The following is a 15,925-nucleotide window of genomic DNA, read 5'->3' as shown; positions in this document are numbered from 1 at the left end:
AAATCTTAACCCACCCCTTCACAGTATTCAAAACAAGCCTTCATACAAGACCACCTCTGTGTGTCCTACCTGGCTAGGTAGGCTTCGGGGGGTGCAGGTGTCTGAGCTACAGGCAAGGGTGAGGGACGTTTCTGACTCCTCCAGCAAGCTCTGGGCTGTCCGCTCTGGGGGAGGGATCACTGTGTAGCCATCGTCCTGGGGAAGGAGGCATATGTGTCTGTTGTAGGACACAGTCGACTTGGCGAAGCCTGGGGAAGACATGGCTGGGAGGACAGACAGACAGTTGACAGAGTTAAAAGAGACTTACACTGAAGGGTAAAGTGTTTTCAGAGTTCTTTAAAATGGATGATCTGTTCTAAATTACGTGCATTCCAAAGGGTGTTTAAGGGGCATACTACTGTACCTCTGGGGGCTTTGAGGGGCATACTACTGTACCTCTGGGGGCTTTGAGGGAGGGGCATACTACTGTACCTCTGGGGGCTTTGAGGGGCATACTACTGTACCTCTGGGGGCTTTGAGGGAGGGGCATACTACTGTACCTCTGGGGGTCTTTGAGGGGCATACTACTGTACCTCTGGGGGCTTTGAGGGGCATACTACTGTACCTCTGGGGGCTTTGAGGGAGGGGCATACTACTGTACCTCTGGGGGCTTTGAGGGAGGGGCATACTACTGTACCTCTGGGGGCTTTGAGGGAGGGGCATACTACTGTACCTCTGGGGGGCTTTGAGGGGCATACTACTGTACCTCTGGGGGCTTTGAGGGGCATACTACTGTACCTCTGGGGGCTTTGAGGGGCATACTACTGTACCTCTGGGGGGCTTTGAGGGGCATACTACTGTACCTCTGGGGGGCTTTGAGGGAGGGGCATACTACTGTACCTCTGGGGGGCTTTGAGGGGCATACTATTGTACCTCTGGGGGGCTTTGAGGGGCATACCTGTACTCTGGGGGCTTTGAGGGGCATACTACTGTACCTCTGGGGGGCTTTGAGGGGCATACTACTGTACCTCTGGGGGCTTTGAGGGGGGCATACTACTGTACCTCTGGGGGGCTTTGAGGGGCATACTACTGTACCTCTGGGGGGCTTTGAGGGGCATACTACTGTACCTCTGGGGGGCTTTGAGGGGCATACTACTGTACCTCTGGGGGCTTTGAGGGGCATACTACTGTACCTCTGGGGGCTTTGAGGGGCATACTACTGTACCTCTGGGGGCTTTGAGGGGCATACTACTGTACCTCTGGGGGCTTTGAGGGGCATACTACTGTACCTCTGGGGGCTTTGAGGGGCATACTACTGTACCTCTGGGGGCTTTGAGGGGCATACTACTGTACCTCTGGGGGCTTTGAGGGGCATACTACTGTACCTCTGGGGGGCTTTGAGGGGCATACTACTGTACCTCTGGGGGCTTTGAGGGGCATACTACTGTACCTCTGGGGGCTTTGAGGGGCATACTACTGTACCTCTGGGGGGCTTTGAGGGGCATACTACTGTACCTCTGGGGGCTTTGAGGGGCATACTACTGTACCTCTGGGGGGCTTTGAGGGGCATACTACTGTACCTCTGGGGGGCTTTGAGGGGCATACTACTGTACCTCTGGGGGCTTTGAGGGGGGGCATACTACTGTACCTCTGGGGGCTTTGAGGGGGCATACTACTGTACCTGGGGGCTTTGAGGGGCTTTGTAGGGGGCTTTGAGGGGCATACTACTGTACCTCTGGGGGCTTTGAGGGGCATACTACTGTACCTCTGGGGGCTTTGAGGGGCATACTACTGTACCTCTGGGGGCTTTGAGGGGCATACTACTGTACCTCTGGGGGGCTTTGAGGGGCATACTACTGTACCTCTGGGGGCTTTGAGGGGCATACTACTGTACCTCTGGGGGCTTTGAGGGGCATACTACTGTACCTCTGGGGGCTTTGAGGGGGGGCATACTACTGTACCTCTGGGGGCTTTGAGGGGGGGCATACTACTGTACCTCTGGGGGGCTTTGAGGGGCATACTACTGTACCTCTGGGGGCTTTGAGGGGCATACTACTGTACCTCTGGGGGCTTTGAGGGGCATACTACTGTACCTCTGGGGGCTTTGAGGGGCATACTACTGTACCTCTGGGGGCTTTGAGGGGCATACTACTGTACCTCTGGGGGCTTTGAGGGGCATACTACTGTACCTCTCTACTACTGGGGGGCTTTGAGGGGCATACTACTGTACCTCTGGGGGCTTTGAGGGGCATACTACTGTACCTCTGGGGGCTTTGAGGGGCATACTACTGTACCTCTGGGGGCTTTGAGGGGCATACTACTGTACCTCTGGGGGCTTTGAGGGGCATACTACTGTACCTCTGGGGGCTTTGAGGGGCATACTACTGGGGGCTTTGAGGGGCATACTACTGTACTCTGGGGGCTTTGAGGGGCATACTACTGTACCTCTGGGGGCTTTGAGGGGCATACTACTGTACCTCTGGGGGCTTTGAGGAGGGGCTTTGAGGGGCATACTACTGTACCTCTGGGGGCTTTGAGGGGGGGCATACTACTGTACCTCTGGGGGCTTTGAGGGGCATACTACTGTACCTCTGGGGGCTTTGAGGGGCATACTACTGTACCTCTGGGGGCTTTGAGGGGCATACTACTGTACCTCTGGGGGCTTTGAGGGGCATACTACTGTACCTCTGGGGGGCTTTGAGGGAGGGGCATACTACTGTACCTCTGGGGGCTTTGAGGGAGGGGCATACTACTGTACCTCTGGGGGGCTTTGAGGGGCATACTACTGTACCTCTGGGGGGCTTTGAGGGGCATACTACTGTACCTCTGGGGGCTTTGAGGGGCTTTGAGGGGCATACTACTGTACCTCTGGGGGCTTTGAGGGGCATACTACTGTACCTCTGGGGGGCTTTGAGGGGCATACTACTGTACCTCTGGGGGCTTTGAGGGAGGGGCATACTACTGTACCTCTGGGGGGCTTTGAGGGGCATACTACTGTACCTCTGGGGGCTTTGAGGGGCATACTACTGTACCTCTGGGGGCTTTGAGGGGCATACTACTGTACCTCTGGGGGCTTTGAGGGGCATACTACTGTACCTCTGGGGGCTTTGAGGGGTACCTCTGGGGGCATACTACTGTACCTCTGGGGGCTTTGAGGGGCATACTACTGTACCTCTGGGGGCTTTGAGGGGCATACTACTGTACCTCTGGGGGCTTTGAGGGGCATACTACTGTACCTCTGGGGGCTTTGAGGGGCATACTACTGTACCTCTGGGGGGCTTTGAGGGGCATACTACTGTACCTCTGGGGGGCTTTGAGGGGCATACTACTGTACCTCTGGGGGCTTTGAGGGGCATACTACTGTACCTCTGGGGGCTTTGAGGGGCATACTACTGTACCTCTGGGGGCTTTGAGGGGCATACTACTGTACCTCTGGGGGCTTTGAGGGGCATACTACTGTACCTCTGGGGGCTTTGAGGGGCATACTACTGTACCTCTGGGGGCTTTGAGGGGCATACTACTGTACCTCTGGGGGCTTTGAGGGGCATACTACTGTACCTCTGGGGGCTTTGAGGGGGGGCATACTACTGTACCTCTGGGGGCTTTGAGGGGCATACTACTGTACCTCTGGGGGGCTTTGAGGGGCATACTACTGTACCTCTGGGGGGGCTTTGAGGGGGCTTTGATACTACTGTACCTCTGGGGGCTTTGAGGGGCATACTACTGTACCTCTGGGGGCTTTGAGGGGGGGCATACTACTGTACCTCTGGGGGCTTTGAGGGGCATACTACTGTACCTCTGGGGGGCTTTGAGGGGCATACTACTGTACCTCTGGGGGGCTTTGAGGGGCATACTACTGTACCTCTGGGGGGCTTTGAGGGGCATACTACTGTACCTCTGGGGGCTTTGAGGGAGGGGCATACTACTGTACCTCTGGGGGCTTTGAGGGAGGGGCATACTACTGTACCTCTGGGGGGCTTTGAGGGAGGGGCATACTACTGTACCTCTGGGGGCTTTGAGGGGCATACTACTGTACCTCTGGGGGGCTTTGAGGGGCATACTACTGTACCTCTGGGGGCTTTGAGGGGCATACTACTGTACCTCTGGGGGCTTTGAGGGGCATACTACTGTACCTCTGGGGGCTTTGAGGGGCATACTACTGTACCTCTGGGGGCTTTGAGGGGGGGCATACTACTGTACCTCTGGGGGCTTTGAGGGGCATACTACTGTACCTCTGGGGGGCTTTGAGGGGCATACTACTGTACCTCTGGGGGCTTTGAGGGGCATACTACTGTACCTCTGGGGGCTTTGAGGGGCATACTACTGTACCTCTGGGGGCTTTGAGGGGCATACTACTGTACCTCTGGGGGCTTTGATATACTACTGTACCTCTGGGGGCTTTGACCTCTCTGGGGGCTTTGAGGGGCATACTACTGTACCTCTGGGGGCTTTGAGGGGCATACTACTGTACCTCTGGGGGCTTTGAGGGGGGCATACTACTGTACCTCTGGGGGGCTTTGAGGGGCATACTACTGTACCTCTGGGGGCTTTGAGGGGCATACTACTGTACCTCTGGGGGCTTTGAGGGGCATACTACTGTACCTCTGGGGGCTTTGAGGGGCATACTACTGTACCTCTGGGGGCTTTGAGGGGCATACTACTGTACCTCTGGGGGCTTTGAGGGGCATACTACTGTACCTCTGGGGGCTTTGAGGGGCATACTACTGTACCTCTGGGGGGCTTTGAGGGGCATACTACTGTACCTCTGGGGGCTTTGAGGGGCATACTACTGTACCTCTGGGGGCTTTGAGGGGCATACTACTGTACCTCTGGGGGCTTTGAGGGGCATACTACTGTACCTCTGGGGGCTTTGAGGGGCATACTACTGTACCTCTGGGGGCTTTGAGGGGCATACTACTGTACCTCTGGGGGCTTTGAGGGGCATACTACTGTACCTCTGGGGGCTTTGAGGGGCATACTACTGTACCTCTGGGGGCTTTGAGGGGCATACTACTGTACCTCTGGGGGCTTTGGGAGGGGCATACTACTGTACCTCTGGGGGCTTTGAGGGGCATACTACTGTACCTCTCTGGGGGGCTTTGAGGGGCATACTACTGTACCTCTGGGGGCTTTGAGGGGCATACTACTGTACCTCTGGGGGGCTTTGAGGGGCATACTACTGTACCTCTGGGGGCTTTGAGGGGCATACTACTGTACCTCTGGGGGCTTTGAGGGGCATACTACTGTACCTCTGGGGGGAGGGGCTTTGAGGGGGCTTTGAGGGGCATACTACTGTACCTCTGGGGGCTTTGAGGGGCATACTACTGTACCTCTGGGGGCTTTGAGGGGCATACTACTGTACCTCTGGGGGCTTTGAGGGGCATACTACTGTACCTCTGGGGGCTTTGAGGGGCATACTACTGTACCTCTGGGGGCTTTGAGGGGCATACTACTGTACCTCTGGGGGCTTTGAGGGGCATACTACTGTACCTCTGGGGGCTTTGAGGGGCATACTACTGTACCTCTGGGGGCTTTGAGGGGCATACTACTGTACCTCTGGGGGCTTTGAGGGGGGCATACTACTGTACCTCTGGGGGGCTTTGAGGGGCATACTACTGTACCTCTGGGGGGCTTTGAGGGGCATACTACTGTACCTCTGGGGGCTTTGAGGGGCATACTACTGTACCTCTGGGGGCTTTGAGGGGCATACTACTGTACCTCTGGGGGCTTTGAGGGGCATACTACTGTACCTCTGGGGGCTTTGAGGGGCATACTACTGTACCTCTGGGGGCTTTGAGGGGCATACTACTGTACCTCTGGGGGCTTTGAGGGGCATACTACTGTACCTCTGGGGGCTTTGAGGGGCATACTACTGTACCTCTGGGGGCTTTGAGGGGCATACTACTGTACCTCTGGGGGGCTTTGAGGGGCATACTACTGTACCTCTGGGGGCTTTGAGGGGCATACTACTGTACCTCTGGGGGCTTTGAGGGGCATACTACTGTACCTCTGGGGGCTTTGACATACTGTACCTCTGGGGGCTTTGAGGGGCATACTACTGTACCTCTGGGGGCTTTGAGGGGCATACTACTGTACCTCTGGGGGCTTTGAGGGGCATACTACTGTACCTCTGGGGGCTTTGAGGGGCATACTACTGTACCTCTGGGGGCTTTGAGGGGCATACTACTGTACCTCTGGGGGCTTTGAGGGGCATACTACTGTACCTCTGGGGGCTTTGAGGGGCATACTACTGTACCTCTGGGGGCTTTGAGGGGCATACTACTGTACCTCTGGGGGCTTTGAGGGGCATACTACTGTACCTCTGGGGGGCTTTGAGGGGCATACTACTGTACCTCTGGGGGCTTTGAGGGGCATACTACTGTACCTCTGGGGGCTTTGAGGGGCATACTACTGTACCTCTGGGGGGCTTTGAGGGGCATACTACTGTACCTCTGGGGGCTTTGAGGGGCATACTACTGTACCTCTGGGGGCTTTGAGGGGCATACTACTGTACCTCTGGGGGGCTTTGAGGGGCATACTGTACCTCTGGGGGCTTTGACCTCTGTACCTCTGGGGGCTTTGAGGGGCATACTACTGTACCTCTGGGGGCTTTGAGGGGCATACTACTGTACCTCTGGGGGCTTTGAGGGGCATACTACTGTACCTCTGGGGGCTTTGAGGGGCATACTACTGTACCTCTGGGGGCTTTGAGGGGCATACTACTGTACCTCTGGGGGCTTTGAGGGGCATACTACTGTACCTCTGGGGGGCTTTGAGGGGCATACTACTGTACCTCTGGGGGATGGGCATACTACTGTACCTCTGGGGGCTTTGACATACTGTACCTCTGGGGGCTTTGAGGGGCATACTACTGTACCTCTGGGGGCTTTGAGGGGCATACTACTGGGAGGGGCATACTACTGTACCTCTGGGGGGCTTTGAGGGGCATACTACTGTACCTCTGGGGGCTTTGAGGGGCATACTACTGTACCTCTGGGGGGCTTTGAGGGGCATACTACTGTACCTCTGGGGGGCTTTGAGGGGCATACTACTGTACCTCTGGGGGCTTTGAGGGGCATACTACTGTACCTCTGGGGGCTTTGAGGGGCATACTACTGTACCTCTGGGGGCTTTGAGGGGCATACTACTGTACCTCTGGGGGGCTTTGAGGGGCATACTACTGTACCTCTGGGGGCTTTGAGGGGCATACTACTGTACCTCTGGGGGCTTTGAGGGGCATACTACTGTACCTCTGGGGGCTTTGAGGGGCATACTACTGTACCTCTGGGGGCTTTGAGGGGCATACTACTGTACCTCTGGGGGCTTTGAGGGGCATACTACTGTACCTCTGGGGGCTTTGAGGGGCATACTACTGTACCTCTGGGGGCTTTGAGGGGCATACTACTGTACCTCTGGGGGCTTTGAGGGGCATACTACTGTACCTCTGGGGGCTTTGAGGGGCATACTACTGTACCTCTGGGGGGCTTTGAGGGGCATACTACTGTACCTCTGGGGGCTTTGAGGGGCATACTACTGTACCTCTGGGGGCTTTGAGGGGCATACTACTGTACCTCTGGGGGCTTTGAGGGGCATACTACTGTACCTCTGGGGGCTTTGAGGGGCATACTACTGTACCTCTGGGGGCTTTGAGGGGCATACTACTGTACCTCTGGGGGCTTTGAGGGGCATACTACTGTACCTCTGGGGGCTTTGAGGGGCATACTACTGTACCTCTGGGGGGCTTTGCTTTGAGGGAGGGGCATACTACTGTACCTCTGGGGGGCTTTGAGGGGCATACTACTGTACCTCTGGGGGCTTTGAGGGGCATACTACTGTACCTCTGGGGGCTTTGAGGGGCATACTACTGTACCTCTGGGGGCTTTGAGGGGCATACTACTGTACCTCTGGGGGCTTTGAGGGGCATACTACTGTACCTCTGGGGGGCTTTGAGGGGCATACTACTGTACCTCTGGGGGCTTTGAGGGGCATACTACTGTACCTCTGGGGGCTTTGAGGGGCATACTACTGTACCTCTGGGGGCTTTGAGGGGCATACTACTGTACCTCTGGGGGCTTTGAGGGGCATACTACTGTACCTCTGGGGGCTTTGAGGGCATACTACTGTACCTCTGGGGGCTTTGAGGGGCATACTACTGTACCTCTGGGGGCTTTGAGGGGCATACTACTGTACCTCTGGGGGCTTTGAGGGGGGGCATACTACTGTACCTCTGGGGGGCTTTGAGGGGCATACTACTGTACCTCTGGGGGCTTTGAGGGGCATACTACTGTACCTCTGGGGGCTTTGAGGGGCATACTACTGTACCTCTGGGGGCTTTGAGGGGCATACTACTGTACCTCTGGGGGCTTTGAGGGGCATACTACTGTACCTCTGGGGGCTTTGAGGGGCATACTACTGTACCTCTGGGGGCTTTGAGGGGCATACTACTGTACCTCTGGGGGCTTTGAGGGGCATACTACTGTACCTCTGGGGGCTTTGAGGGGCATACTACTGTACCTCTGGGGGCTTTGAGGGCATACTACTGTACCTCTGGGGGCTTTGAGGGCATACTACTGTACCTCTGGGGGCTTTGAGGGGCATACTACTGTACCTCTGGGGGCTTTGAGGGGCATACTACTGTACCTCTGGGGGCTTTGAGGGGCATACTACTGTACCTCTGGGGGCTTTGAGGGAGGGGGGCATACTACTGTACCTCTGGGGGGGGGCTTTGAGGGGGGGGGCATACTACTGTACCTCTGGGGGCTTTGAGGGGCATACTACTGTACCTCTGGGGGGCTTTGAGGGGCATACTACTGTACCTCTGGGGGCTTTGAGGGGCATACTACTGTACCTCTGGGGGCTTTGAGGGGCATACTACTGTACCTCTGGGGGCTTTGAGGGGCATACTACTGTACCTCTGGGGGCTTTGAGGGGCATACTACTGTACCTCTGGGGGCTTTGAGGGGCATACTACTGTACCTCTGGGGGCTTTGAGGGGCATACTACTGTACCTCTGGGGGCTTTGAGGGGCATACTACTGTACCTCTGGGGGCTTTGAGGGGTACATACTACTGTACCTCTGGGGGCTTTGAGGGGCATACTACTGTACCTCTGGGGGCTTTGAGGGGCATACTACTGTACCTCTGGGGGCTTTGAGGGGCATACTACTGTACCTCTGGGGGCTTTGAGGGGCATACTACTGTACCTCTGGGGGCTTTGAGGGACATACTACTGTACCTCTGGGGGCTTTGAGGGGCATACTACTGTACCTCTGGGGGCTTTGAGGGGCATACTACTGTACCTCTGGGGGCTTTGAGGGGCATACTACTGTACCTCTGGGGGCTTTGAGGCATACTACTGTACCTCTGGGGGGCTTTGAGGGGCATACTACTGTACCTCTGGGGGCTTTGAGGGATACTACTGGGGGGGCATACTACTGTACCTCTACTACTGGGGGGCTTTGAGGGAGGGGCATACTACTGTACCTCTGGGGGGCTTTGAGGGGCATACTACTGTACCTCTGGGGGCTTTGAGGGAGGGGGGCATACTACTGTACCTCTGGGGGCTTTGAGGGGCATACTACTGTACCTCTGGGGGCTTTGAGGGGCATACTACTGTACCTCTGGGGGCTTTGAGGGGCATACTACTGTACCTCTGGGGGCTTTGAGGGGCATACTACTGTACCTCTGGGGGCTTTGAGGGGCATACTACTGTACCTCTGGGGGCTTTGAGGGGCATACTACTGTACCTCTGGGGGCTTTGAGGGGCATACTACTGTACCTCTGGGGGGCTTTTTGAGGGGCATACTACTGTACCTCTGGGGGCTTTGAGGGGCATACTACTGTACCTCTGGGGGGCTTTGAGGGGCATACTACTGTACCTCTGGGGGGCTTTGAGGGGCATACTACTGTACCTCTGGGGGCTTTGAGGGGCATACTACTGTACCTCTGGGGGCTTTGAGGGGCATACTACTGTACCTCTGGGGGCTTTGAGGGGCATACTACTGTACCTCTGGGGGCTTTGAGGGGCATACTACTGTACCTCTGGGGGCTTTGAGGGGCATACTACTGTACCTCTGGGGGCTTTGAGGGGCATACTACTGTACCTCTGGGGGCTTTGAGGGGCATACTACTGTACCTCTGGGGGGCTTTGAGGGGCATACTACTGTACCTCTGGGGGCTTTGAGGGGCATACTACTGTACCTCTGGGGGCTTTGAGGGGCATACTACTGTACCTCTGGGGGCTTTGAGGGGCATACTACTGTACCTCTGGGGGCTTTGAGGGGCATACTACTGTACCTCTGGGGGCTTTGAGGGGCATACTACTGTACCTCTGGGGGGCTTTGAGGGGGGCTTTGAGGGGCATACTACTGTACCTCTGGGGGCTTTGAGGGGCATACTACTGTACCTCTGGGGGCTTTGAGGGGCATACTACTGTACCTCTGGGGGCTTTGAGGGGCATACTACTGTACCTCTGGGGGGCTTTGAGGGGCATACTACTGTACCTCTGGGGGCTTTGAGGGGCATACTACTGTACCTCTGGGGGCTTTGAGGGGCATACTACTGTACCTCTGGGGGCTTTGAGGGGCATACTACTGTACCTCTGGGGGCTTTGAGGGGCATACTACTGTACCTCTGGGGGCTTTGAGGGTACCTCTGGGGGCATACTACTGTACCTCTGGGGGCTTTGAGGGGGGCATACTACTGTACCTCTGGGGGCTTTGAGGGGCATACTACTGTACCTCTGGGGGCTTTGAGGGGCATACTACTGTACCTCTGGGGGCTTTGAGGGGCATACTACTGTACCTCTGGGGGCTTTGAGGGGCATACTACTGTACCTCTGGGGGGCTTTGAGGGGCATACTACTGTACCTCTGGGGGGCTTTGAGGGGCATACTACTGTACCTCTGGGGGCTTTGAGGGGCATACTACTGTACCTCTGGGGGGCTTTGAGGGGCATACTACTGTACCTCTGGGGGCTTTGAGGGGCATACTACTGTACCTCTGGGGGCTTTGAGGGGCATACTACTGTACCTCTGGGGGCTTTGAGGGGCATACTACTGTACCTCTGGGGGGCTTTGAGGGGCATACTACTGTACCTCTGGGGGCTTTGAGGGGCATACTACTGTACCTCTGGGGGGCTTTGAGGGGCATACTACTGTACCTCTGGGGGCTTTGAGGGGCATACTACTGTACCTCTGGGGGCTTTGAGGGGCATACTACTGTACCTCTGGGGGCTTTGAGGGGCATACTACTGTACCTCTGGGGGCTTTGAGGGGCATACTACTGTACATACTCTGGGGGCTTTGAGGGGCATACTACTGTACCTCTGGGGGCTTTGAGGGGCATACTACTGTACCTCTGGGGGGCTTTGAGGGGCATACTACTGTACCTCTGGGGGGCTTTGAGGGCATACTGTACCTCTGGGGGGCTTTGAGGGGCATACTACTGTACCTCTGGGGGCTTTGAGGGGGGGCATACTACTGTACCTCTGGGGGCTTTGAGGGGGGGCATACTACTGTACCTCTGGGGGGCTTTGAGGGGCATACTACTGTACCTCTGGGGGCTTTGAGGGGCATACTACTGTACCTCTGGGGGGCTTTGAGGGGCATACTACTGTACCTCTGGGGGGCTTTGAGGGGCATACTACTGTACCTCTGGGGGCTTTGAGGGGCATACTACTGTACCTCTGGGGGCTTTGAGGGGCATACTACTGTACCTCTGGGGGCTTTGAGGGGCATACTACTGTACCTCTGGGGGGCTTTGAGGGGCATACTACTGTACCTCTGGGGGCTTTGAGGGGCATACTACTGTACCTCTGGGGGGCTTTGAGGGGCATACTACTGTACCTCTGGGGGCTTTGAGGGAGGGGCATACTACTGTACCTCTGGGGGGCTTTGAGGGAGGGGCATACTACTGTACCTCTGGGGGCTTTGAGGGGGGCATACTACTGTACCTCTGGGGGGGGCTTTGAGGGGCATACTACTGTACCTCTGGGGGCTTTGAGGGGCATACTACTGTACCTCTGGGGGCTTTGAGGGGCATACTACTGTACCTCTGGGGGGCTTTGAGGGGCATACTACTGTACCTCTGGGGGCTTTGAGGGGCATACTACTGTACCTCTGGGGGCTTTGAGGGGCATACTACTGTACCTCTGGGGGCTTTGAGGGGCATACTACTGTACCTCTGGGGGCTTTGAGGGGGGGCATACTACTGTACCTCTGGGGGCTTTGAGGGCATACTACTGTACCTCTGGGGGCTTTGAGGGGCATACTACTGTACCTCTGGGGGCTTTGAGGGGGCATACTACTGTACCTCTGGGGGCTTTGAGGGGCATACTACTGTACCTCTGGGGGCTTTGAGGGGCATACTACTGTACCTCTGGGGGGCTTTGAGGGGCATACTACTGTACCTCTGGGGGCTTTGAGGGGCATACTACTGTACCTCTGGGGGCTTTGAGGGGCATACTACTGTACCTCTGGGGGCTTTGAGGGGCATACTACTGTACCTCTGGGGGGCTTTGAGGGGCATACTACTGTACCTCTGGGGGCTTTGAGGGGCATACTACTGTACCTCTGGGGGCTTTGAGGGGCATACTACTGTACCTCTGGGGGCTTTGAGGGGCATACTACTGTACCTCTGGGGGCTTTGAGGGGCATACTACTGTACCTCTGGGGGCTTTGAGGGGCTTTGAGGGGGCATACTACTGTACCTCTGGGGGCTTTGAGGGGCATACTACTGTACCTCTGGGGGCTTTGAGGGGCATACTACTGTACCTCTGGGGGCTTTGAGGGGCATACTACTGTACCTCTGGGGGCTTTGAGGGGCATACTACTGTACCTCTGGGGGCTTTGAGGGGCATACTACTGTACCTCTGGGGGCTTTGGGGGCATACTTGTGAGGGGGCATACTACTGTACCTCTGGGGGCTTTGAGGGGCATACTACTGTACCTCTGGGGGCTTTGATGGGCATACTACTGTACCTCTGGGGGGCTTTGAGGGGCATACTACTGTACCTCTGGGGGCTTTGATGGGCATACTACTGTACCTCTGGGGGCTTTGAGGGGCATACTACTGTACCTCTGGGGGCTTTGAGGGGCATACTACATACTACTGTACCTCTGGGGGGCTTTGAGGGGCATACTACTGTACCTCTGGGGGCTTTGAGGGAGGGGCATACTACTGTACCTCTGGGGGCTTTGAGGGGCATACTACTGTACCTCTGGGGGCTTTGAGGGGCATACTACTGTACCTCTGGGGGCTTTGAGGGGCATACTACTGTACCTCTGGGGGCTTTGAGGGGCATACTACTGTACCTCTGGGGGCTTTGAGGGGCATACTACTGTACCTCTGGGGGCTTTGAGGGGCATACTACTGTACCCTGGGGGCTTTGAGGGGCATACTACTGTACCTCTGGGGGCTTTGAGGGGCATACTACTGTACCTCTGGGGGCTTTGAGGGGCATACTACTGTACCTCTGGGGGCTTTGAGGGGCATACTACTGTACCTCTGGGGGGCTTTGAGGGGCATACTACTGTACCTCTGGGGGGCTTTGAGGGGCATACTACTGTACCTCTGGGGGGCTTTGAGGGGCATACTACTGTACCTCTGGGGGCTTTGATGAGCGGGTTCAGTCCTGTGATGTAGTCTTCTGGACAGATCAAGTTGTTACTCTTCAGAAGGCCGTTGTCAACACACCACATGAAGGTCCACCTGACTGAGAAAACAAACACACACTTATTTTAGGTGGCAAGGCTTATTGCAGTGATCTCTTCACAAAACACAAGGCTTATTGCAGTGATCTCTTCACAAAGCACAAGGCGTATTGCAGTGATCTCTTCACAAAGCAAAAGGCTTATTGCAGTGATCTCTTTACAAAGCACAAGGCTTATTGCAGTGATCTCTTTACAAAGCACAGGGCTTATTGCAGTGATCTCTTTACAAAGCACAAGGCGTATTGCAGTGATCTCTTCACAAAGCACAAGGTGTATTGCAGTGATCTATTCACAAGGCTTATTGCAGTGATCTCTTCACAAAACACAAGGCTTATTGTAGTGATCTCTTCACAAAGCACAAGGCTTATTGCAGTGATCTCTTCACAAAGCACAAGGTGTATTGCAGTGATCTCCTCACAAGGCTTATTGCAGTGATCTCTTCACAAGGCGTCCCACAGTACAGTTCGTAATACCCTAGCTCCTAGAGGCTAGTGATACAGCAGCATTAAAGAGTGATCCAGACCAGTGTACCTGGAGGCAGACCCAGCTGTTGGTAGGCCTCTCCCACCTCCTCCACCACCTTGGTGTGGGCCCTGCTCTCTGTGGCCGTGGCCTGGACCCGAGCCTGAATGATGTGGTTCTCCAACATGTCAGCATCACGCATCCGACGGCTGTACTCTGAATGGACCTGGAGGCTCAAGCAGTGAAAAGTTATGTAGAAAAACACAAACACAGGGACCTTTATTCAGAGGGGTTGGGTTAAATGCAGAAGACACATTTCAGTTGAATATATTCAGTTGGACTAGGCATCCCATTTCCCTTACTTAATGTTCATTGGTTGCACTGATGCGCCAAATGCAGGTTCGTGAATCTTGTTCTGGAGGCAGCTCTGCAGGGTGGTCAAAAGCTGGCACTAACCCTAACCCTCACTAGCCACAAAGTCATATAGTCTAATTAACCACACAGCTAACCCTAATGTCTAACCCTGATGTCTAACCCTAATGTCTAACCCAAATGTCTAACCCTAATGTCTAACCCTATTGTCTAACACTAACCCTAATGTCTAACCGTAATGTCTAACCCTGATGTCTAACACCAACCCTAATGTCTAACACTAACACTAATGTCTAACCCTAATGTCTAACACCAACCCTAATGTCTAACCCTAATGTCTAACCGTAATGTCTAACCCTAATGTCTAACACTAACACTAATGTCTAACCCTAATGTCTAACCCTAATGTCTAACACCAACACTAATGTCTAACCCTAATGTCTAACCCTAATGTCTCAAACTAACCCTAATGTCTAACCCTACTGTCTAACCCTAACCCTAACGTCTAATACACTAATGTCTAACCCTAATGTCTAACCCTAATGTCTAACCCTAATGTCTAACACCAACCCTAATGTCTAACTCTAATATCTAACCCTAATGTCTAACCCTAATGTCTAACCCTAATGTCTAACCCTAATGTCTAACCCTGATGTCTAACACCAACCCTAATGTCTAACACTAACACTAATGTCTAACCCTAATGTCTAACACCAACCCTAATGTCTAACCCTAATGTCAAACCGGAATGTCTAACCCTAATGTCTAACACTAACACTAATGTCTAACCCTAATGTCTAACCCTAATGTCTAACCCTAATGTCTAACACTAACCCTAATGTCTAACCCTAATGTCTAACCGTAATGTCTAACCCTGATGTCTAACACCAACCCTAATGTCTAACACCAACACTAATGTCTAACCCTAATGTCTAACTGTAATGTCTAACCCTATTGTCTAACACTAACACTAATGTCTAACCCTGATGCCTAACACCAACCCTAATGTCTAACACTAACACTAATGTCTAACCCTAATGTCTAACACCAACCCTAATGTCTAACCCTAATGTCTAACCGGAATGTCTAACCCTAATGTCTAACACTAACACTAATGTCTAACCCTAATGTCTAACCCTAATGTCTAACCCTAATGTCTAACCCTAATGTCTAACACCAACCCTAATGTCTAACCCTAATGTCTAACACCAACCCTACTTTCTAACCCTAATGTCTAACCGTAATGTCTAACCCTAATGTCTAACACTAACACTAATGTCTAACCCTAATGTCTAACCCTAATGTCTAACACCAACCCTAATGTCTAACCCTAATGTCTAAACCTAATGTCTAACCCTACTGTCTAACCCTAACCCTAACGTCTAATACACTAATGTCTAAC

At 54.4% G+C, this 15,925-nt stretch overlaps 1 protein-coding gene across 1 annotated transcript in view; it reads right to left on the bottom strand.

Annotated features, from left to right (window-relative positions):
• Positions 1-15,925, bottom strand: part of dlec1 (DLEC1 cilia and flagella associated protein) — a 197,118-nt gene that overhangs the window by 168,167 nt on the left and 13,026 nt on the right. The window contains exons 4-6 of the mRNA XM_064949696.1: positions 14,221-14,377; positions 13,581-13,691; positions 70-263 (exon numbers count right to left, since the gene is read on the bottom strand). Of these exons, the coding sequence (XP_064805768.1) occupies positions 70-263; positions 13,581-13,691; positions 14,221-14,377 (462 nt within the window). The remainder of the gene's footprint in view (positions 1-69; positions 264-13,580; positions 13,692-14,220; positions 14,378-15,925) is intronic.

This window comes from Oncorhynchus masou, chromosome 30 (genome assembly GCF_036934945.1).
Source record: "Oncorhynchus masou masou isolate Uvic2021 chromosome 30, UVic_Omas_1.1, whole genome shotgun sequence".
NCBI lineage: Eukaryota > Metazoa > Chordata > Actinopteri > Salmoniformes > Salmonidae > Oncorhynchus > Oncorhynchus masou.
Note: the sequence above shows the minus strand (reverse complement) of the source record. Positions and strands in the feature narration are given on the sequence as shown.